The 26,199-nt window shown below is 29.7% G+C and overlaps 1 protein-coding gene across 1 annotated transcript; it reads right to left on the bottom strand.

Moving 5' to 3' along the window:
• Positions 1 to 338: 338 nt before the first annotated feature.
• LOC133821934 (zinc finger protein GIS3) lies at positions 339 to 1,670 on the bottom strand. The gene has a single exon (XM_062254115.1). It carries the CDS (start codon positions 1,596 to 1,598, stop codon positions 903 to 905), a length of 696 nt encoding a protein of 231 aa, XP_062110099.1. The 5' UTR covers positions 1,599 to 1,670; the 3' UTR covers positions 339 to 902.
• Positions 1,671 to 26,199: the final 24,529 nt, after the last annotated feature.

Here is a 26,199-nt window from a genome sequence, read left to right as displayed (position 1 = left end):
CACAAGCAATATATATGTAGAAATTAATGTCATAATTAAGTGTCTTAATTTGTGGAAGCCCTAATTCTCTATTTCTCATTCATTTTCTTTGATTTCTCATGCATATACAATACAAAGAAAATAATTTGAGCTTCATCAAATTTGATGCAGGGACTTGTATATCTATACTATATATATATATAACTCATGCTTTAAATAATTGATGACCCACAAATTCTAGTTGGTGAATCCATTCAAAATTTCGACAACCAACTTAGTATTTCTGTCCTATATAAGCTATATTTTTTGTTTTTTATCTAAATCATTAATACACATTCTATAATTTTGGAGAAATAAAATTAAAAAAAAAGCTATTTTTCAAGTTATATTATATACACACCGTTGAAACTTCAAAAGGGAAAACAATAGTGAACTACAGCATAAATGGTGATGTGATGTGATGTGCTGAGTGAGTGAATTAATTACTTTCAAATTTGAAAAAATAAATTAAAAAATGTAAAAATGTACAAAGTTCCAACTCTGGCTAAATAAACATTATGATCGAGCTTCCCAGCCGAATAATTTGCTGAGCCAAGTTCATGAACCAGCTTAGCCATACCCAAAAACAGTATCTAAAAATAACCATCTCAAAGCAAAGCTGTCAAGCTTGGCTTGACTGAGCCGAGTGCTTAACATCAGCCATATATATATCAAGAACTCTTTTTCCTTTTCAATTTTTTTTTTTTTTTTAGAGTTCTGCTGGGAAGTAGGGAAATTAGCCATATTTATATATAACTTACTGTTGGACCCTACCCAGGACACGAAATTGTTAGCCATAATGCCAATAGTCCATGCTTTTTTTTCATTTTCAAAATCATGAGCCAATAGCGAAGCCGATCGAGTGGCGCCCAGCCAATTTTCTTTTACGGTGCAGCCGGCGCAAGGCTGAGATGCAAGTCCAAGCCCAATGCATCATCAAAACTGGGCCCACCATCTCCTTTCGAGAACCTACTCAACGATGGCCCATCAACCCTCAAATTATGGGCCCGGGACTGTTGTACCTGAGAATCCATCGTCAATGTCGAATCCCCTGTTCCGCTACTGTACGATAAGCTCGCTGCACCCCTACCTCCGTTCATCGCCGGCGGAAACACGCAACCATGCGACACGTGGAAAGGAGGCGCCGCACGTGGAACGTAAACCCACGACGGAGAAGCCGCCGGAACCATTACCTGTCCCGCAGGAGAAAGAAGATGCGGCGGCGGCGCGAAGGCGGAGATAATCGGGTTCCTCGCGTACGAAACGGCAGCGTGTCGGCTTGCTTGTAGCTGGGCTCGCTTGAGTTGCTGTCTTTCTTTCTTGTGCGCGTTTTGGTGGCCGCCGAGAGCTTGGGAGTTGGCGAATTCCCGACAGCAGTACTGACACTCGTACTTCCGGTCGCCGGAAGTCTGGAACCCGCCGGATTCCGGCGAACCTGATGGTGTCGTTTTGGCTGAGTCGGCGACGACCGGTTCCTCGTCGTCATGGACGTTGAAGCCGAAGAGTTTTAAGCGCGTGGTGGGAGAGCTGTTTGAAGTAGAATTTGAAGCTTTGGTCATTTGGTAGTCTAGCTCCGCCATGTTAGAGCGAGAGAGAGAGAGAGAGAGAACTTGAAAGTGAGACAAAATTAGAGAAAGAGAAAAAAATTTGGGGTGTAAGGTAGTTGTTGCATGTCTTAGGGGTATATATACACACTTAATTTTATCATGAACCAAAATAAATAAATTAATTAAATATATAAATATAGATATTTAAAAATAAAAAATAAAAAGTTTGTAATAGAGAGAAATGGTTGCGGACATCCCAAGGAGAAAGAAAGTGAGTGTTGTAAGTATATGGGAACACGACCCGAGAGCACTTCGGGTGGGGCCCAATGCAACCCAACTATATATCCATCCAACTGTCCAGTTCCGTAACTATGAAATTACTAAAATACCCTTTTGAATATAATAAGGTCAGTTTCTCTGTTCATTTATCAACTACATATTTAAATGTGAAATTTTTAATGTGTTTTTGGCCAAATGTGTTGAACAAAGTTGGAGCGAATGTGATGCACGTGATGGGAGCATGGTACCGCTTTCAAATTATAATTAAAATTGCATGATTGAGTTTGTCAATATATCTTTTTACAGGACAATTCTCCTATAGAGGTTTCACTTTAAGCTCTATCGGTAGGGTTCTCACTGTTTTTCGACCCTTGAATAGTTTTCGGCGTAGTTTTTTTTTTATGACTATGTATATTGTAGCTATTTAGAGCATCTTGCAAATTTTCAGAAAATTCCGAATAGTTTACAGTATCGAAAACTAGGTTCAAACATGTTGCTTTCTACGCGCATAAAAAAGTAAAACCCCTACAGGAGAATTCTCCCTCTTTTATATATATATCTCTTCTTCTATATAATAAGAGTGTAGATAACAAAAAATTTTTGTTTTAACGATTTGTTTTGTTAACTTTAACAGAATATATATTTTAAATTAACTTAAAAATAGATATTTATCAATTATATTAATATAAATTCAAATATCATAAAATATCTTTATTATAATAATATTTAATATAAAACTATATATATAATAATTATATTAATATAAACTCAAATTCAAATATTATAAACTATCATTATTATAATAATAATAATAATATATAATACAAAACTAAATATTTAATAATTATTAAAGTAGATATTTAATTTAAATATTATAAAATATTATTATACTAATACTATATATATATTACATAATCTTAATTTTTATTAAAAATATTATCATTTATGTTTAAAAAATTTATCATATTATATATATATATATATTTAAAAAAATCATAAACAATCCATTGTTTTAATTTTTCATTTAATATGTTTATGTCATTCTTTTATATATAATATTATTTATCTATTTATTTATAATTTATATGACAATAATACAAATTTAATAAATATAATTAATAAATTCTAGAAATAAAACTAAGCAAATGTGCATTGCACGTATTGTTTGTATATAGTATATAAAAAAATGTGTAGATAACGGAAATTATTTGTTTTAACTGTTTGATTTTGTTAATTTTAACAAAATATTCTAAATATTTAAGGGAATATACATTTAAAAGTAATTAAAATAGATATTTATTAATTATATTAATATAAATTCAAATTCAAATATTATAAAATATCACTATTATTATAATATAATATAAGACTAGATATTTAATCATTATATTAATATAAATTTAAATGTTATAAAATATTATTATGATAATAATATATTATCCTAATTTTATATTAGTTATATTAATATGGATTTAAATATTATTAATACAAAACAAAATATTTAATACTTATATTAATATAAATTCAAATACTATAAAATATTATTGTAATAATAATATATAATACATAATAATCTTAATTTTTATTGAAAAAACTATCATTTATATTTAAAAAGGTAGTCAAATTATATATATTTTTAAAAAGCATAAATAATATTTTGGTTAAATTTTTTATTTAATATGTTTGTTATTTTTTTATATATAATATATCTTATTTATTTAAAATTTATATGATAGCAAGGATGCATTATTTAATCAGCTAGGATTTTTGTAGTTTAAGTTTAATGAACAAGTACATGTTATCAATTCCGACATTAAATTACTATATGTTACTTTTTGGCTTTTAATACTTTGTCTTAATTTTATTTTCTAGCTATATTAGATCTATATATATAATTAATGTAAGTGTACATTTAATTACAAAAGTAGAAAAGGAGTCAAGGGTTCTGTTTGTTTTTTTCAATTAATATGGAGTCGATATATTGAAACTTACAAATTAGGAAATTATTAAGAAGAAAAAAAGTAAAAAAGAAATGTGTTTGACAGTAAGGCTGCTTAATTAGTGGATTGATTACTCATTGATCAGCCATAATTAGTTATAACGTTTTGTAATTATTTTCAACAAGAAAGTTTGAACCCAATATATAAGATAAATATATATATTTATATATATATATATGTTGAGGAATAATAAGGACAATTATGTTAGAAAATATCTCTATATATAAGGGGCCACTCATTTTCTTTATTCGACTGGAAACTTGAGTACCAAGGAAGAAAGAAACACCAACAAGAAACAGCCGAAAGTTGATTTTATCCTAACCAAAATGACTGTTTATCTCCACAAAAAAAATAATAATAATAAAAATAATAATCTTTTGAAAAAAAAAACATATAAATGCACATGCCATACTTTTAGGGAACTTCATTCAAATGCAAATATTTTTTTCTTCAAAATGATCATAAATAGCAAGAAATTCCCTGTACTCCCAAACAAATTAAAACTATAAAAATAAGTAAAAATAGATCATTTCATAATATTATTTTGTAAAGTATATATTTTTTTTGTAAAATAATTTCAGTTTGAAATCCAATCAGAATGTCAAGAATTTTCGACGGAATATAAAAAATATCTAAAATAAAATTATTAAAAGAAAATAATTATTTAAAGTGACCAAAAAAACTATTTTACAAACACCACTTAAGAATTTTTTTTATTAAAAAAAAACTTTAAAATACGCTATAATAGCAAGAGAAAATAGACTATTTCATTTATTTTACAATTATTTTTTGCAAATTAATTTGTATCCAAAATTCAAACACGTGTCAAGAATACTTACTGGAGTGTCAAAGCAAACAAATAAATAAATAAATAATTCTAGGGTATTTCCATTGTTCAACTCACAAAATGAGGTGTACCCCACCTCTTTTTATTTTTATTTGTACTCTGCGTTTACAGTTTTCGACGTAATTTATTTTTATGATCGTATATATTATATATAATTATTTAGAGTATTTTATAAATTTTTAGAAAATTCTAAATAATTTACAGTATCAAAAATAAGATTCAAATAAGTGATTGCACGCGTAACGATTTTTGTTATGCACGTAAAAAATAATATATTTAAATATTATTTTCGATACTTTAAGTTATTCAGAATTTTCTACTTAATTTTCAAAATATTCTAAATAATTATAACATACCTATCCATAAAAAAAAATGGCATCTGAACAACAATATGTACACCTCCAAAGAAATTCCCAATAATTCTAAAAAGTTATTTTACCCTAACAGTTCACTTATTTTTCCTAGAACTTATGTTCATATAAGAAAAACAAAAAACTGTGAATGAAGAACCCTGATGACGAGACTTCCTAACAACTGCATGCATGACAGCAACAGCCATTCTATTTTGTAATATACACATATATATACATATATATATTATATATATAATATATATTTATATAAAGTACGTGCAGTTGCAGGCTTTGCTGGACCAAGAAATGGCTAGAGGACAAAGATTCCATTAATTTTTTTATATGAGTTTAATAGTGATGAGAACTCAAGAGATAGAACGCAGCCCAATGAACCCTATTGTATAGATGAGTAATGCTGGAGTAACACTTAAATTACACACATTTTTATTAGTTTTAACTTTTAACCGTAGATAATTTTAACTGAGTACCAAATCATTTTTAATTGAGTGATTGAAATTAATTATACATCATTAGATTGTAAATAATGTGTGTAATTTGAATGTGTCTCAATCATTACTATGTATAGAGATAACTAGTGATGTACATAGAACAGAGGGTGCTCCCCTGTCTCCTTATTCTCATTTATATTTTTAATCTCCGTCCTTGTCCTATTTACGTTTATTTCTTATCAGGAGTGGGGTGGGGAATCTCCTATTAGGACGGGGAATTCACTTATTTTTTTTAAAAAATTATATATAAATTAAAATATTGTACAATATTTATTAATTAAAAAAATTTCCCGTCTCATTCTCTATTTAGACAAGAATTTTCCACTCTATGATAAAAATGTGTATCCCTAAAGATAGCTCGGCCTCACACCTTATTATTATTCTAATAAAAAATTTCAAAAAATTAAAATTCCGATTTTGCCCTTTCTCTCACTCTTTTGATAAGAGTAGAGTGAACACTATTCATTAATACTGGTGTTTGTGTTGGCCTAGTGTCAGGAGCCGACACCACCCACTAATCTGCCCAACTGAGTTTATAGAAAGTCAAAGGTGAAGCTCTATGTATCATGCATGCAAATATATTGTTTGGTTTTGTTTGGTTGGGTTCGGTTGTGTGTTATTAAGATTCCTGGATCCCAAACAAAGAGAGATCTACCACCGTCAGTTCCACTAATCACTTCTGCATGGCCCACGTGTCGTAATCGTATTTATCATTCATATCTAGCTACTAAGATACGCATGTTTTATCATTACATGCTTATCATGCCAATTTTCTTATTAAAGTCAACATGGGAACACCATCATCACTCTTCACACCCTCAATCTCAATTTTTCTTTTTAAAATAGTTTTTCTACTATTGCCGCATTCGATTGCTCGCGGCGGCTGTGTAATTTAATATCGAGTTCTATATATTATATTTAATGTCGATTCTGAGTGATTTAGAAATTCTATCAATTTTTTTTAAAATATAATTAATTATTTTTCTTTTGAGTTTCTAGTAAATAAATTTTAGATTTGGAGGCCTTTTTGGGTGGGGTCCTAAATCTAGCTCGCTTATAGTTAGATCTGATCCTGATTATATTTTAATTTTAATATTAAATAAGGGATGTTCATCAAACTGCTCACACCGCACCATAATTGGCAGTTTGAAACCTTTTCGCGATGTAATTGCGGTTTGTATTTTTGCCAAATTGTGCAGTGCAGTTTATGGTTTTCAATTTTATAAATGTGGTTCAAACTACACTGCACTGTGTTTACCCAAAAATGGCTCCTGATGACGTGACAAGAATTTAGTGCACGTGGCAGCTTTAAGTTGAAGGGATTCTGTTCGCGCTATCGACTAGATGATGTTGCTTCATCCAATCTTGCGTTTAGATGCGATCAGTCTAGTTGCACACTGCTATCTACTTCCTTTAAGACACACAATCTTGTAATAACTACATTTATTATCTTTTCTCTTTATTGCCTTGATACGCTGATATTAAGGATAATTAAGGCATATTGGCCTATGTAACCCCCTTGAGCCTATAAATATGTATGAGATGGCTGAAGGAAGGGACTTTTGAACCTGGAACTTGAATACTCATAGAGAGAGCATAGTGTGATTACCCACTGAAAAATTGTAATTCTCCTGAGGCTTGTGAAACTCAAGAACCCTAGTTCTTTGATCACGACATTTAGATTGAACATCAATAAGAACACTAAGTGGATTTAGGTTATTACCACACAGTTGGGCCCGAACCACTAGAAATCATTTGTGTCACATTTTTCCCATTTGATTCCATTCTTGATTTCTCTTTTGTTTCTTTGTCGTTATTTTGACTCCGTGTCGTTGGCCAAATCAAAGGTCAACGCACTGCATCATTAATTATATATATTAATGTTTATATATATATTTTCAATTTTACTATATTTAAACTTAAAATATATATATTTATATAGTATAATATACACAATATCAAGAAAAATTATTATGTTTCATAAAATGCTAACACATATCCTACTTCAACATAAATATATTACTCCTTAATCAAAACTTTTACTTTTGTATCACATTTTTTCTTTGTTATTAGTTTGTTGTACTTAAATTGTTTTGTTAAAAGTTTATTAGTTTGTTGTATATTTATTATTTTGTTAAACACTCTTTAATTATAAGATTTATTATGAATCTTTATTAATTATAATGTTTAATTATTAAATTATTTAGTAATCGATAAGTATAAACCGCACGCACCATACTGTATCACACTACATTTTTGCAGTGCGATTTATGAAGTTTAAAGTTTATGTGGTGCGGTTTTGAAAATTGCTCAAACTAAATATATATATATATAATACGGTCCAATTATAAATTTGCAAAAAACTGCACTGCCCATGTAGTGAACCGCTTTAATTAAATTGTATTAATCACGTATGCTAGATGTCGAGTATTGTATAGTGTTTTATAGTAATATGCATAAAACATTACATAATATTTTTTTTTTCTTAATCAATTATATTTATTTAAGAGGAGACTCACTATTTTTTTTTTTTGGTACATATATTTGTATTCACACATCATTACCTTTTTTTCTATATATTGGAGCAGGAATTGGAGTACAACAACATTAATGTTGGTTTAGCTTATTTGTCTTATGACAAAAGACCAATCTTATTTTTTTCCAATCTATCAATATCCAAGACTTGTCGTTAATAATAATAATTTTTAAGGGTGTTTGTAATTAGAGACCACTTACTTACACTACTTAAGTGGGACCCCAACCCATTACGTGTTGATGATGAATTATTGCTTAGGATGTTTGCGTGATTGACGTTGAAATCTATATTATATATAATTCACATATATATATTACTGTTACCATTACTATATTATTAAAATTAATTAACATAACTTATAAATATATTATATATTATATATTTTCTTTTTCTTTTTCTTTTTTGTTGGGAAGAGATCTCTCCGAATCTTACTAACTACAAAAGAGTAAACACTCTCTCTCTTTCTATCTCTTAAAAAAGATGATATATATATATATATTTATAATGTTAGACAAATTCAAAAGGTTATGAACAAAGTCTTGATCACAACTCCAAAAATGTGACCCACCATTGTCTCCTCTTTCTCATGTGTGTTCTATTCAAACCCCTCATCTTAGTCAAATTTTCCCATATAAAGAAAATTATGTATATATTCTCATTTCATGATAATAATATCTTCCCCATGATCTGGATCCATCACCTTTCCAGTCACTATACTAATTAGTACTTCTTCTACTCAAACCTCATATTCTTTTCCAACCGTTAGATTAGATTAATCCCACAATTTTATTATCATTACCACAATTAATCAAAATTAATAAAGCTAATTCAAAGTCAAGCTTCGATCATGGCGGCCACCGGTTGATTATTATTATTATTATTATTAAGTAGTGTAGAAGCAGGTAGATGATGCAAACGGCTGTGATGAAAGTTTTTTTTTTTTTTTTGAGATATAATATATATATATATAATATTAATTAGGGGGACCCTAATTTAAATTCCCAAACATGAATGATTGGAGGCAAGATATGATATAAAAAATATATTACTCTGCACATAGATTTAGGGACTTGGATTAGGATCTCTTTCTCTGTATATATATATATATATATATATATTAATTAAGCCTAAAATTGTTTTGATTGTACTACTAAACCTAACCTCTTTTTTTTTAGCTTTATTATCATATGTGGATCCAATGTTTTTGCTCTTTCTTTTTATTTTTTTATTTTTTTTCACTGATTTCTCCTCTTTATAGATGATGGTAGAGAACAAAATAACAATAAATTAAATTAAAATAAAATAAAATAATTCTATATGGGCCACTTTCACTCCCCACTATGGGGCTCAAGGAGTTGATCCCCACTCAATTTTTTTATATATTTATATATATAAATATAAATATATATATATATATGTAATGAAGTGACCTTCTAATGTAAACGTGTTGTCTTAAAGATTGAAGAGGTTCACATAGTTGTTGGGACCATTGGTGGCCAAGTTAAACTTTGTTCTAATTCTTGGCTTCATCTTTATAATTATTGAATTGTGTACTCTCTCTTCCATTATCATTTTTTTTTTTAAATTTCTATAAAGTCCTTCTTTTGATTATTGTTGAGTATAATAGATCATGGCTAGAATGAATAATATTGACAAATACATAAATGTCATTTACTTCTCCAGATTTATATGCAAAAATGAGAAGAAATCTAAGCCATGATGATCTCTATTAATAAACAAGCATGAAAATCAACATGCCTTGTTGTAGGAACTACTTTTCATTTATATTATTCTTTGTGTTTAATTAGATGATATATAGGGAAACTCTATTTATTATATGAGTGCGTATATATAGTACTTATTATAAAGATAAGGAAAATAGTTGACCCTAAAAAAAAGTCTTGCCATTATATTTACCATATCAATATGGATTTAAAGTACATGTATAATATCTAATTATATATGTTTTGTAACCTTTTATTAAAACCAATTGCTTATAAAAAATTTATAATGGCCTATATATAGTTAGTCTTTGATTTAATTTTTAATGTTATATAATTCATGAAGCTAGAAACAATATTAAAATGGCATAGATATCATCATTTTATTATTAGTCAAATAAAAATAACTTAAAAAATTAGCATTTATTCAGGAATGAACATGAATTAGAAAAACCTTTAATTAGCTTCAACGATTTTGGATTTCGTCTCCTTTTTATAAAAACTCGAATGTATTTCGTTTATGTTCTCTACATATTTTAGACTTAATAACGTACTTTTTACTTAGTTTGATGTATTTAGACTTACAATAATTAATAATCGTTAGATCGATCAATCAAATCATTGATCTGACAGAACAGAATACAAGAGAAAACATAATACCTCAATGACTTTAGATTATGCATCCCCTAAGTGACAAAAACTAACCCCTCAACAGCTTTGCATCCCCTAGTTTCAACTTTGAAAAGAAAAATAGAAAGAGTGATTACTACTTACCAAAACCAAACCTAAATATATGTACCTATAGCTATATATGTGTGTATATTTATATGATTAGATAGATATAGGACAAAAATAAAGACCTGAGGAGATGAGGAAGAGACTATATATATAACTAGAAGAGAAGCATTATTATAAGTAGTTGTGATCAGCTAACATGATCTCCACTGATGAAGGGTTGATTAAAGAGAAAGAGAGAGGTCTTGTGATTGGTCCTTATTAGGTCACTATTGGAACAAACTTAGGGTTTGGGTTAAAGTGGCCCCCACATGAAAGGCACTAGTCTTTTGTTGAAGAGAGTTTGAAGTAGCTAAGGTTATATATATATATATATATATAAATATATGTATATATAGTACTACTACTATTAGGGGTGGTGAGAAATTAAATTGTCCAATCAAATGTTCCAATCTAGTTGATGATTTACAAACAACTGTCTACTTAACAATGGCTTTCTTCTTGTTGTGATGGTTTTCCACCATCTAATATTAAACACTTTTAAGAAGCATTAATCATGCTTTTTTTTCTTTCTTTCTTTCTTTCTTTTGTTGTTGATTGAAATGATGCCGATATTATCGTTTAAAGATTGCCCAAATCGCTAATATGACCCACCAAGTTGTGCTTATAAAGGAAATTTAACCAAGAAAAAACAATAAAAATTGCATTAGAATAAAGATAATCCTAGACATGATCCTATCAAATATTAGTACTCCATTAACTTTCTAATCATCTTTTGTTTGTTTTTGTGAACCATTACTTTTGGAAGGATCCAAAAAAGGATTATAATAAAAAAAGACAAACCCCTCAATATGACTTAGTTTTCAAGTTGAAAATCCCTTTTTTGGATATGTTCAAAGCATTATTATTGTTATTAATATTATTATTATTATTATTTTAATAAAAGCAATATATATATAGAAGCCCAAACAATGTGGGTGTGTGACTCAAATTAGCCTCTCCATGTATTCCAAGTGACACTACCTACTTCTTTTAATATGGAAAAGGTTAAGGTTGGGTGGAGTTAGCTTTAAGTCATGTGAAGTGACTTTCCCCTTGTTTTAAATAATGATAATAAATTATTAGACATAATTAACAATGATATTAATTTAATCTTATTATAAGCTTTTGAGAAGCTATGCCTAGATTATAGTCTAGAATGTCTACACATAATTTATTATTAATTAACTAATTTCCTAAGAATCCTATCAAAGCTTTTTGATGATGAGTTTTAAATTACCTAATTAGAAGTCCCGTGAAATAAGTTTGGAGTAGAGGGGACTTAGGGTCAATCAATGAGACAAAATAAATGTGCTTTTGATTTTAAAATTGCTCATAATAAAATGATCAAGGGACACACACAACACTCATCATCATCCCCCACAATTACATCTAGCTCAAACACACATATAAATATATATATATATATATAGCTATAGGAGAGTACACCTGCACATGATGACATGACAAAGTAAAATATATACAAATTTTGTCTAATTAGACTCTACAAAATCACTTATATATCTCTTCTATAATGACACTACTACAAGTTCATTAATATTAATTAATCCCCCCACATGGGTTTTTAACTACAAGCCTATCCAATAAATTTATCATTTCACCACAATCTCTATCTATATAATTACTCAAATATATTAGAGATATTTGCGACGAAAGTACTTAAATTATTGTGTTTGTAGCACTTAAGTACCTAAGTTATTTTTTTGACGGCGAAAGTATTTTCCGTCCATGTTTTGTTGCAGTTTAGTGCATATGTTTGTTTCACTATTAAGTCCGCCACCATGACATGAAATTTACCTATAAATTGTGTACTTTTGTCACAGATATTTCTTAAATTTGGTACTTTCGCCATAAATATATCTTAAATTTGGTACTTTCGCCTCAAATATCCATTTAATTGAGCACTTTTTCCTTTGTGTCACAATCGAACTTCACGATGAGAATTGACAATTGTACTAAACTATACCAAAACATGAACGGAAAGTACTTTCGCCGCTAAATAAATAACTTGGATACTTAAGTGCTACAAACATAATAAATTGGGTACTTTCACCACAAATATCTCAATATATTAATGGGTTTTCCATTTTCTTGTCTTACTGTACTTGGATTTGTCTAACTAAAGCTATAAGGTAGGTTATTGCATGACCGAAAGGAAGCATAAATAAAAAATAAAATAAAAATTAGGGTTTTTTCATTCTGTCCGCAAACTTTGCTGCCACATGTTCTCATATACATATATATATATATATATATAATATGTGTTATAAAAAATCAAACCAATTGTGCCCTAACATGGGAATCTACTTGGGTGTAATAATATAATATAGAACATTCATATTGGTTAATTAAATAATATACATGCATGTGGGAATTGGTCTATTGCCTTACAAATATGGGTTTCAAACATTTTCCTAACCCCTCTTGATTTGCTTATTTTAAACAAAAACAAATCTTATAGTTAAACAAATAATTATATACCATGAATTCTGGACGAATTTTCATCAGTTTTGGACAGATCCAAGTGAGTGGATAAACTATAATTATTATGAGTCTAATGCATTAAACATAAGTCAAGACAAAGATGTTTTGATTAATTAAAGTTATTAACAAGTTCAGAACTTCAAATAGAGAATTGTGTATATGTGCATTAAGTCATATCGGCTCAATTTTCAATGGGAGTCTGAGGTGTAACTTTGTTGTTTAATTTGGTCAATCCCAACCCAATAGGCTGCTTAATCTTGTAATTAGTATAGTATTATTACTATTTTTAATGATCATCATCATATATATTTTTCTTCTATTATACTCTTTTTGCATCATTTGGAGAATTCTCAACTACTAGATCCAATAAGATAAGTTGGACTAAGTTAGAACAGAGGCAAAAATAGTAATATATTCATCATTACAATTATTAATAATTAATTTTACATTTTTCGGGGAAATTAACAATTAATGTCTTCTACACTTGTTTAAACCAATCAATTGGGTGATTAATTAAGTGTAATCAACAAGACTAATAATACCCACTCAGTTTGCCACATGCATACTCTATTAGTAATTTAACCAATGACTAAGTCCCGGATCCTAATTGGTAAGAAGTATTAGTGGAATATTATTAATAATTATAATAATAAATCATATGCTATTTGGTTAAGTAAGGCTGATTGGTTCGTAATTGGAAAATTGCATTTTTAAAAAGTGTGTTTCTAAAATAAAATCTGAATTTATAGTTTGAAAATATGTTTTTGAAAATGTGATTGGTTCAGTGTCTGAAAACTGTTTTTGGTTTTTTAAAAATTGAATATATGATTGGTATGGAATCTAAAAATATAAAAATGTGATAGATTTGTAGAATTTTAGGATATAATGATTTGGAATCAGAGAAAGCGTAATTTTCTTGTTTTTGATTTTATAACACAAAATTAGAATACTGATTTGAATTTTATTTTCAAAAACATCTTACCAATCACTTATTCTTGTAGGTCCCACTGTTTTTAAATTTTTAAAATGATAAAATTGGATTTAGATACTCTACCAATCACAACGTAAGTCTACCATATTATTCAAAGAGCTATAATTTGAGATATGGTTCTCTTCTCCTCTAATATATTCTAGATTAGATTTTAATTAAATTTTTTGTCAATCTTTTTACAACTGCTTCTTTTGGCTTCTTCTATTTGTGGGGTCATTCTCCTCGTACGTGATCCAATCCCTCATGTTTGATTTAGATCTCAATTATGGATTATATAAAATTATATATGTAAATACTTTTAATTATAGATGTCATCAAGGTTACATTTATAAAAAAAAAAAAACACAAAATTTATGATGCAATTAAAGTTCAATTATTAATCTAACCTTCCCCCCCAAAACAAACAAATTAAATTAATGTTTTGTTCTTATACCTACTTAATTACTTCACAACCCAAATTAGACAGACAATTTTTTTTTTCAAAAAAAAAAAAAATACTTGAAGTCAAATTTTATATTATTATTTTTCTTATATTATGTTTTTCAACTTTGTTTAATTCTTAACTAAACTTTTATAGTTTAGCAAAGGGTACTATAATCTTTCCATATATTGATTTGACTAAATTTTTACTAAGTGATGTTATGCTTTCTTAAATTAAAAATGGATGATTTTCTAATTTAATCATACATTGCTTTAAAAAAGAAATAGAAAACCTAACATATATTATTGTCTAGCTTCATTTCTTATTTTCTCTTACACGATTTAAATTACAATAAAAAAATGTTTGTGTTACTCATCATATTTTTTCACTAAATAAAAATCTTTCTAAAATATTAAAAAATAAGCAATTCTTTGGGAATTAATCATTTTATAAGTAACCATAAATAATATTATTAGATGTATTTTCTTATTATTTATAATAATATTTATTTATATAGTAAAAGTTTTATATAAATATATATATTATAAATTTTTGTAGTGCTTTTCCTTTTTCAAATATAGTTACTTTGACAGTTTTTTGTTATTAATTAATAGGTACTTTCAATTATATTACTATTTTTTTTTAAAGGACAGTAATATTATTCTATTATTAACATTTGCATTCCGTGGGTATATATGGTGCAAGTTTATGTATCCCTGATTAATAAAACTCTTTATTATATATATATAAATTAATAGAACATGATTGAGTAGTTGAACATCTAGTCAGATCATTAATTAATCTCTTAAGTAAAGACAAAATCAAGTTAATTATACAAATCAAAATTACTTAACATAATTAGGTTCCAATTACACATGTTGTAATCTTTCGTTTAGTCCATATTTGCAGACATAATCTCCATTTCTTCCATTTGATAAATCATTTTCTTTTTGTCTTGACCTAGCTAGCTAGCTACACTTTTATATATTAAGAATTCTTTTTTTTTTTTTTGTAACACTACCACATATTTATTATTGTTTTCTTGAGCAAGTGTTCATGTCGGTTTGGCTTCTTAAAATTATATAGTATCAGGGTCGGGCCTAAGTGGTAGAGAGCTATACACAATTTATTATTTTTAAAAATTTATATATCAAATGATATTTTTCAAATTTTTGAGACCCTTTGTTCTTGTAAAAAAAATGGATTTTTTTCTTAAATATGGTTTTTTAGCCCTTAATATGCGAAAATATGGTAATTAAACTTTTCTTAGTTTGTATGAACAAATTTAATTAAAAAAAAATCAGATTATGAGAAAAAAATATGGCATAATAATGATTTTTTTACAAAAATATGGGAAAAAAATCTCATAGAAGGGAATACAAGTTTTAAAAAGCCATAAAATAATACTTGTAAAAAAAAAGCCATATTTTTGAAAACTTAATTAAAAATCTCATATAAAATATAATTTTCACTAAAAAAAAATTGTATTTTTCAAAATAATTTGACTCTGTTATGTGGTGCCCTAAGCACAGGGCTGACCCACTTGTGTTCAGGGCGGAGCCTGTATAGTATTTGCTATTTGGCAACTTAATATAAGTTTTTGTTTTAAGCAAATAGTTAATATAAGTTAATCACACCAATTGTTGAAATTTCAATGGGTGTTTTCAGATTAAGCTTTCTAAGCCACTAAAGTGGATTACACTCCACCATATTTTCCTCTCAACAAAGACCAATAAATAGGGTTAGTTGACATATTCTTTGTCCAATCATAAATGAACATGTTAATTTAGTAACATAATTATATTTAATTTAAACTCCAAACTCCTAATAAAAAAATAATAATTCTTTTGTGCTACGTTACAATGCCATTTCAAAGAGCGACATCTTACTATTATAGGAAGTTTTGTTGAGATAATTTACTCTGAAATTTTTACCAACTTTGTCTTCATCCAATTTTACCGACCTTAAATTTCACTTGTGGTACTCAATAAGCTTGAGTTAGATAAACTAACAGAGGTTGCCATAGAAGACTTGTAAGACCAAAAAAAAAAACTCATACCTAAATAAACCAATGAAAATATGAATTGACAGACAATTAAACTTGTATTTGTACAACTATCTTTAGCATTAATTAAAATAAAATCATATATGTTTTCACTGTCTTTTCATGTTTTTGGAGCTTTGGACAACTAAAATTAATGTACCAAAAATTGAAAAGTAAAGTTGGATTCGCTCAACATGGAATCAGTCTATGAGTTTGGGCTATTTACGAATGAAGGTCCAAAGTAAAAGAAAATGAAGTAAGTCATAAAAGCCCAGAAGAAAAAATTGGAATGGACTCCAAATTTTCCAATTTTATTTGAAATTGAGAAATTTATCTTTCCTGTGAAAAGGACAAAAATGTACAACTATTATAACATTATTATAAATTTGAGACCATGATACTATTTAACAAATACGAATTACTTTATCACAACCAATCAACATAAATATACAATCAGCTCATTAAATCAATATTAATGCACTTAAACAAATCAGACATTTTCCTACATATTTCACATAAATCGCCGGGAAAAGTTTTCCTAAACTTTTTCTAACGAATTTTTCCTCTATGAAAAGTCTAGGCAGCAAAATTCCACGTTTGTAAAACCTTTGGCGACTGGTTATATGAAACTCGTCAAGAAAAGTTTTCCATTTTAATTAACAAGAAAACTTTTACTCGCAGATTAGGGAAAAACACCGATAAAAGTCTAAAAAGACCGTTGGGAAAAGTAAATTTTATTGACACAGTGGCGGGTTTTCTTTTTAGTCTTGCAATCTTGGTTAATTATTGGATATTTCGGACCTAACCAACTATCTAATTTTTCTGGGAGTATTCCAAGATCAACAAACAGTGTCAATCTCACATTGAGGTAGAATAGAAGTTTCTTGCAATCTTGACTAATTAATAGGTATTCTTACTTGGACAATTTGAAATTCTAGTCATAAGAGACGACATAAATTCTAGTTTTATTGATTCCAATTCAAAGTTTGACGAAGACGAAGATGAATCGCCACAAGTATGTATATTTTCGAGTATTCCAAGATCAACAAGCAGTGTCAATCTCATCTTGAGGTAGAAGTTTCTTGCAATCTTGACTAATTAATAGGTATTCTTCCTTGGACAATTTGAAATTCTAGTCATAACAGACGACAAAATTTTTAATTTTATTGATTCCAATTCGAAGTTCGACGAAGACGATGATGAATCGCCACAAGTATGTATCTTCTCGATCACAGACTATGCCTTTGTCTTGCAGTCGCCTTAATAAATTATTTGTAACTAACAATCTTTTTTAATATGCGAGAATATGAAACTTAAGGAGCAATACTATGATTATTGATCGAAAAAGTAGAGAAAATGGTGGAGATTGGTTGGAGAACGAGAAAATGGGATGAATGAAACAATTACAAAGAAAAACTATAAAGAATACAAATAACTGCCACATAGGAAGGAATCTCATTTTCATGAGATAGTTTATATTACATTAAACATTTTTAATTTTGAATGTTTTAATTAGTTTATTATTTATTCTCACAAAACTTTCTCTCACTTAAACATGCTTCCTTTTAAAGATTAATCTTTGTTGCAAAAAATATGTTATGTTAATTGTTTTGTAGAGGTTATAACTTTTTTTTGACAAAGCTCACCCTATAACTTTTGATGTTTGAGTAAATGTTTTATGATAAAATATCAGTTTGGTCCTTGTATTTTTTCGAATACGACATCAGTCTCTGTGTTTTGTTAAATAATAATTCGATCCCTGTATTTTACAAAATTGATCAAAATAGTACCATCGACCTGATTTTGGTCAAAATATTTTCAAATATAATCTTTTCTTCTCAGCTCCTCAATCGTCTTTTTTCTGCTTTCTCCAACATCGCATCGCCAACGACCTAAAAATTGATCTTATAATTGAAAATATTTTGATCAAAATCAAGTCAAATGGACTATTTTGATTTATTTTGTAAACACAAGGTTAGAATTGTCATTTAACAAAATGCAGAGGTTGATCGCGTATTCGAAAAAAATACAGGACCAAAATAGTAATTTCCCATGTTTTATTCATGTTTCATAATAGGGTATACACGGTTTGGTTTGATGTGGTTTAGAAGAATTTTGAAACCAAACCGCTCATGCAGTTTTTTCAAATTAAAAAATCAAACCATTAAAACTAAAAAACCAAACCATAAATAAATGGTCTGGTGTAGTTATAACCATATAACCAAATTATTAAAATTTTAAACATTTTTTAATTATAAAATAATAGACTAAACAATTGCATTTAAATAATAATAATTTTAGGTTTACTTTTAAGACTATAAAAGTCTACAAGAAACTTAGTATCTTTATTATTATAAGTGTAAGTATTTTTAATCATTTTATAGAAGTGAGAAAAAAAATATTTACTTTCTAAATAATCTGGGACTTTACATTTCTATTTTATTCATTTTGGAAAAGTGTACATGTATTAAATACTATTAAAAACATGGAAATTACACATAGCACTATAATTTCTTTTTAAAATTGAACGAAATTTAAAAAAAATTACAAAATTACAGATAAAATTTTATTATGGTTATGTAACAGCCTGTTACAATTTTTCAATTTATTCTGTAAATGTTGTTTACAAAATTGTAACATATGGTTACAAATTTGTAAACTTTAATTACAAATTTGTAAACTTTGGTTACAAAAAAATTGTATTGTTACAAATTTGTAAACTTTGTCTACAAAAAAAAAATCCGTATTTACGATTATGTCACTCCATATTTTTGTAATTTTTTACATATTCCATATTTTTAGTATTTTTTTAAAAAAAAAACCTTAGGTATTTTTGTGAATTTTCCTAAAATTATTGAATTTTGAGATGTGGATTCTTGTAGGCTCTTGAGATTTATAAAAAAATACTATTAAAAACATATTCTTAACAATTAAATTGTGTTGGCTTGGATTGTTGGATAGACTTTATATTAACTCAAGTGTAAGGATTCAACCCATTGCACTCTTATTTCTAAAAAAAATATTTTTTTTTAAAAAATCATGGTCCAGTCCGGTTTAATTGGTTTTGGAAAGTTAGAAACCGTGATCAAACTATTAAAATTGAGTTGTCCAATTAAAACGAACCATCAAAAACGGTTTCACCAATCATGATTTTTGACGATTTGGTATGGTGTGGTTTGCAGTCAATATGAACATCCCTATTTCATGATACGTGGGTTAAATAATTATTTCCACATAAAATAGATGATAATTATAGTACATTTACACGTGCATTCACCCTAAATCATGTTGTTTTCAAATGAAATATGGGTTTTACATAATTATGTTATTTTCTCATATTTCTCTAGTTTTTTAGACATGCTATTTTCGAAAATGATGTTGTTTTTCTTATTTGGGCCGTATTACAATAATGATGTTGTATCCCCATAACTATGCAGTTTTTCCAATATGATGTCGGCTTCTCGCATTTGTGTTGTTTTTTCCGACTTCTATCGTTTTTCGGGAATGATGTCGTTTTTCACATTTATGATGTTTTAAATGAATTTTGTCGCTTTCTCATAATTATGTCATTTTTTTGGTCTTGTGTATTTTTCACGAATTATGTAGTTTTCTTAATAATGTCATTTATTGTATTTGTGTCGTTTTTATGCAAGATGTCATTCTCCCATAATTATGTCGTCTTATTATATTTGTGTTGTTTTTATGCATAGTGTTGTATTTTAAACAATGTCGTTTTCTCGTATTTGTGTCGTTCTGACCGAATGTCGTCATAGACTAACGAAATTAAGAGAGCAGATACAGTTTCTTCAGAAAAAATAAACACTATTATACTTAAAAAAAATCAACTTCACACATACTACCATAGATTAACAAATTACCATTTTTAAAAATATATATTTTAGGGGTAGTTTGTAAAAAAAAAACTTCACCCAAGGTTTTCCTATTGAAAACCCTAATTTTAAAGGTAAATTTCATTGTAAACAAATAAAATGTTAATACAGTAACTAAAATGTAATCCGTTTTCATTGGAGACAACTCCACGTATCGAAGGAGAAGACTCAAGCAGAACGAATTAAAATTTCATTTTACGCACAAACAAAATCTTAGAAACCATTTTCATTCTTTTATGAATTTGGCTCTCAAGAAGAACTATGTGCGAGTACAATAAATTAATAGATAACGAATATTTTTTATTTTAACTGTTTATTTTGTTAACTTAAATAGAATTTTCTAAATATTTGATGGAATGTACCTTTCAAACTAACTAAAAATAGATATTTATTAATTATATTAATATAAATTTAAATTTAAATGTTATAAAATATCATTATTATAATAATATATAATACAAAACTAAATATTTAATAACTATATTAATATAAATTTAAATGTTATAAAATATTATTATTATAATAATATTATATAATTCTAATTTTTTTACTAATTACATTAATATAAATTTAAATATTATAAAATATTATTATTATAATAATATTTAATACAAGATTAGATATATAATACTTATATTAATATAAATTTAAATATTATAAAATATCATTATAATAATATATAATACATAATCTTAATTTTTATAAAAAAAATTATCATTTATATTTAAAAAATTATCATATTATATACATATTTAAAAAAACATAAATAATATTTTGGTTCATTTATTATGTCTATGTTATTCTTTTATGTATAATATTGTTTATTTATTTAAAATTTATATGACAATTTTACAAATTTAATAAAAATAATCAATAAATAAAACTAAGCGATTGCACATTGTTTGTATGGAGGCGTGCGTAACCCTAATCCACACAAGATCTAATTCCATAAAAAACAAGGGCTTTAAACACCACCTTTATCAATATGACCAGTTGTTCAAGCACAAGGCATTATGGCTAAATGCTCCATGATTATCATGTGAATCAACTCCAATATTAATACTTTTATAGAATTTCATTTCTAGATTAACTTGTAAATTTGAGGTAATAGATGTAAGTAATAAAAAAGATAGAAAGTAATAGATGAAAGAAATGGTTTGAGCCCATATTTCTAATTTAAAATTAATTAATAAAAAATTATTTTTAAATATTTTTTTAACTGTCATGTCAACAAATTGTTATTATTTTGAACGAAATAAACAAAAGTCTACAAATGATATAGTTCGGGAATAATTTTAACAATTGAAAAAAAAATCAGAGAGCAAATATCTATGAGTGCTATAGTTCAAGAGGAAAAAAACATTGTCCTTTTATTTAGCCTGGGGGAGTAATGGAAGGTTTACCGAGCTAAGTGAAGAATCGACTCGGAAGTGGTTAATTAAATCAGCTTGAAGGATATATGTCATTTTAGCTTGGGAAATAGACAATGATGATAGCTCGAAAAGGTCGTTAAATCATTAGAGAATGATTAATATTTCAATCAAGTCGTTCCATTATTTGAGAAAATTGATTAGATATTTTGGGATATAATTATGTAATTTGAATTTGAAAAGAATATATTTTGTAAATTCTCCTAAAATCGAAGAGAATTAGATACCAAACCTTTTTCACGCATAATTGTACTCAAACTGAGCTCGACGTTCTCTCAGAGATTGTTCTCTGGAGCCATGGAAAAGAGAACCAAAGCTCAACGACAAGCTAAGAAATCGGGAAGCAAAATTAAGAAGAAATCTGATCCGACCTCTTCCGATATTGTGAAGAAAAACAAATCGATTGATGAAATTTTAGGAGTTCAGCCCATAGAATTTTCTGATGGAGAAAACGCACTTGATTAGGGTGGGAAGGAATCAACTGGAGCTGATCCGACTCCGAAATCAGCAATGCTTCTACAGCAAAGTGTTGAGACAAAAGCAGTAGCTTCGACATTTTTGCACAAGTCGCAGATCTGCGAACAACAGATACAGTCAGGTAAGAAAATGGCTATTCCCCCCATTCTCAATTCTAGCAATGTAATTCGGAACCTAAATGATAAATTTGGTGAAATGAATACTGGAAGCTCGGGTGGGAAGGCAATTAAGATTGAGATGGAAGATATAGAGGATGAAATTTCCTATTGGAATTCAGCAATGGTTTGCTATGTCTTAGGGGTAATTGTAACGCCCCAACTCCTGGGACCGTTACGGTGTGCCTTGTAAATAGTGCTAAACTCGCTAATCGAGTCATTTGGCCAAAATCGTGATCTAAGTATGATTAGCGGTTTAGGGATTAAACATTTTGGTTAAGATTTAACGTTTCACTAGAACGTTTAACATATACATTGGGATCCCGAAAATACAATTCAGAGTTTATTACAGAAAATATTTACAACAGGCCGTTCTAAGCGGCAAAACAGGGTTCAACCCTAGTTCCACTTTAAACCTCGGCCGTGACGGACGAGCAGCTGCATATGTACACGTCATCACCTAAGCCCTCCAACTCAAGGATGGTCTAGCTTCCTCTTGCCTTTACCTGCACCACATAGCACCTGTGAGTCGAAGCCCAGCAAGAAAACATAACACTTTTCATAAACATTATCAAATGATTATCATTATAATCACACTGAATATAAAGCTTTCGAACCAATGGGTGCACATCACATGATTCTAGCGGGAGAGTGGCTGTTAAGTAAGCCACCAGCCTCCAAGCTCTGTTTTGTAGCGGGAGAGTGGCTGTTAAGTAAGCCACCAGCCTCCAAGCTCTGTCTTCTAGCAAGAGAGTGGCTGATAGGTAAGCCACTGGCCTTCAAGCTCTGTTTTCTAGCAAGAGAGTGGCTGATAGGTAAGCCACTGGCCTTCAAGCTCTGTTTATTCACCGACCCTCAGGGTCGGTCAGGCATTAATGCTCCTTGAGTCATTCAATGCTAGTAATCGATTAGATCTAATCTCTGTTGGCTTGCGTGATTCACGCTAAGGCCGTTCTGACAAGTAAGTCAGCGCTTCCTGACCTGTGTCCAGTAACACTGCCGAGCCTGACAAATAAGTCACAGCCTCACAGCTGATACTAACACTTTTGTCGATTCTGTATTCAGTCCATACACAAGTAAGCAATGCTATCAATATGTATCATATGCCAATTATCCAAGAATAGGGCATTCAGCATGCTTACTAAACAGTTTCTAGCACAGTCATGATCATGCATAAACTCAGAGACTCAAGCTCTGACCAATCTCATATTCATCGTTCATGGCATGCCCTATCACATGTTTCACGTGCATTACATGCATCACACTTAATTATCTAGCATGCCTCAACAACAGTCATATGCAAATGGGCAAGATTTGCCAAGCATTCATTATGCTAACAATGTTTACATTTAAACGTCCAACATGCATCAATCATAGCCATGCATGTCATACTCAATAGCCAATCAACATGCATCATAATAGCCATGCATGTCATGCTCAATAATCAACCAACATGCATCCATAATAGCCATGCATGTCACATATACACAGGGTGCAGTTTTCTTACCTCAGATTCGAGCTAGTACCGATATAAGAACGATCCTTGAGAACGATCAACCTTTAAGTCCTTAGCGGTCACCTAATCATAACCATATATGGAACACCATTAATAACATGATAATCAAAGGTTCCACACCAATATCTAGCCCCCAAGAGATCAATCCAAACTAATCCAAGTAGTAGGGACACTCCCGAGGCCCATAGCTAAGTTCCCGGGGTCAAAACGAGCAAACGGGGTGAAAACAGGGCAAGGGCTGCGGCCCTAGCACCTTGGGCCGCGGCCCCCAGGGTTCTCTGAGGCAAGGGCCGCGGCGCCCTCCATCAAGGGCCGCGGCGCCCAGCAAGGCTCACTTCCTGACACCTGCTTCTTCGAACTAGGGCCGCGGCGCACAAGAACAGGGCCGCGGCCCCCAACCCTGGGCCATTCCCAAATGCGTTTTAAACACTCCAAATCCTCCAAAAACATACTCAAACATTCCCCAATCATCAAATCAAAGTTCCCAAGCTTCCCAATACTCCAAAACCTTCAAAACCCAAAGCTCAAACCGACCAAAAACTCAACAATTAACAAAGTCCAATTCTAAGCTTCAAAACTTTAAAAACTTCAAACTTCAAACTTAGATTACCTTCGATTGGGTTGTTTCTCGTCAAATCCTTTGGTTAAGAAGCTTCTAATCTTTCCTAGGATCGCTATTCCTCGACCCTCGCTTGATTCCGACTCCTAGAACTCAAGATTCTCTCAAAAAGGCTCAAACGGTAAAACAGACTGTTTTGAGAGAGAACGAGAAGTTTCTAACGTATGTTCTTATCTGTCAAGCTACTTCAAGCTTAAGTAACCTTAAATAAAACCTAGTGCTCGGGGTCCCGAAAACACCCCCCGGGGACACTATAGTCAAAACTTCCAGAATTTCACCCTGATCTCAAATATTCCCAATCTATCACCAAATAAACATTTCTATTACCCCAAAATTAACCCCGTTATGACAAAACCGCTAACTCATAATCTAAGATCGTCTCATGCCACATAGCTCGAATATATCTCCAAAATAATGAAATCTCATTCACATATTACAATACGCACCCAATAGGCCAAATTACCAAAATGCCCTTATCATTTTAAATACTCCCATACGCATGCATTTATCATCATATAATAATATAGTTCACATTAACATGCATATATTCATTTTATAACATATTAAATCAATTATGGCCCTCCCGGCCTCCTAATCAAGGTCCTAAACCTTATTAGGAAATTTGGGGCATTACAACTATCCCCCACTTGGTGTTTTTGAATGTTATGTTAAAAGAATTTGGAGAGAGCATGTTGATAAGGTGGGTCTAATTGCACATGGGATATTCATTGTTAGATTTCAAGATGTGGAGATAAGAGACCATGTAATTTCAGGTGGATTCATGTTCTTTGACAAGAAGCCTATTATCATGAAGCCTTTGGAAGCATCCGTGGATTTCAAAAAAGAAAATGTGGAGTGTGCGCCTATTTGGATACATCTCAAAGGACTAGATCTCAAATATTGGGGGGAGAAGGCTTTGTTTAAGATTCTCAGTCAGTTAGGAACCCCTGTGATGGTGGACCAGATCACTAAGAGAAAAGAAAGACTCAATTACCCGAGAGTTATGGTGGAGGTTCACTTAAAACAGGAGTTTCCAAAGCTTCTATATTTCATAAATGAAAGAGATGAGGAAGTATCAGTTTTTATTGAGTATGAATGGAAGCCTACACTATGTAGAAATTGTCAAGGATTAGGACATGATACAGGGGCGTGTAGGAAAAAATCGGTACAGCAGAAAACATGGGTTGTGGAACATAGTTTAGAGAAGGATTCAAAGGTGGCTTCTGCCAGTGTACTGGATGAAGATGGTTTTCAGCAAGTCCAAAAGGGTGGGAAAGTCTGGGTACAACCAGTGTCTGCAACTGCCATTGAAAATAATTTTTAGATTTTGATGGAGCAAGGAGGAGTAGTTGAGAATGTAGCTGAGAATGGAGGTGGGGGAGATCCACCTCTTGGTAATGGATATAATTATGGCATGGAATATCTGAGGCCTCAACAATCCTAAAAAGCAAACTGAGATATAACATTTAATCTCGAATAAGAAGATTGGATTGGTTGGGCTCTTGGAAACAAGGGTGAAAACCCAGAAGCTAGGTGAAGTTTATATTAGAATATTTTCAGGGTGGTG

This window comes from Humulus lupulus, chromosome 3 (assembly GCF_963169125.1).
Source record: "Humulus lupulus chromosome 3, drHumLupu1.1, whole genome shotgun sequence".
Taxonomy (NCBI): domain Eukaryota; kingdom Viridiplantae; phylum Streptophyta; class Magnoliopsida; order Rosales; family Cannabaceae; genus Humulus; species Humulus lupulus.
This window is presented reverse-complemented; position numbering and strand designations above follow the sequence as displayed.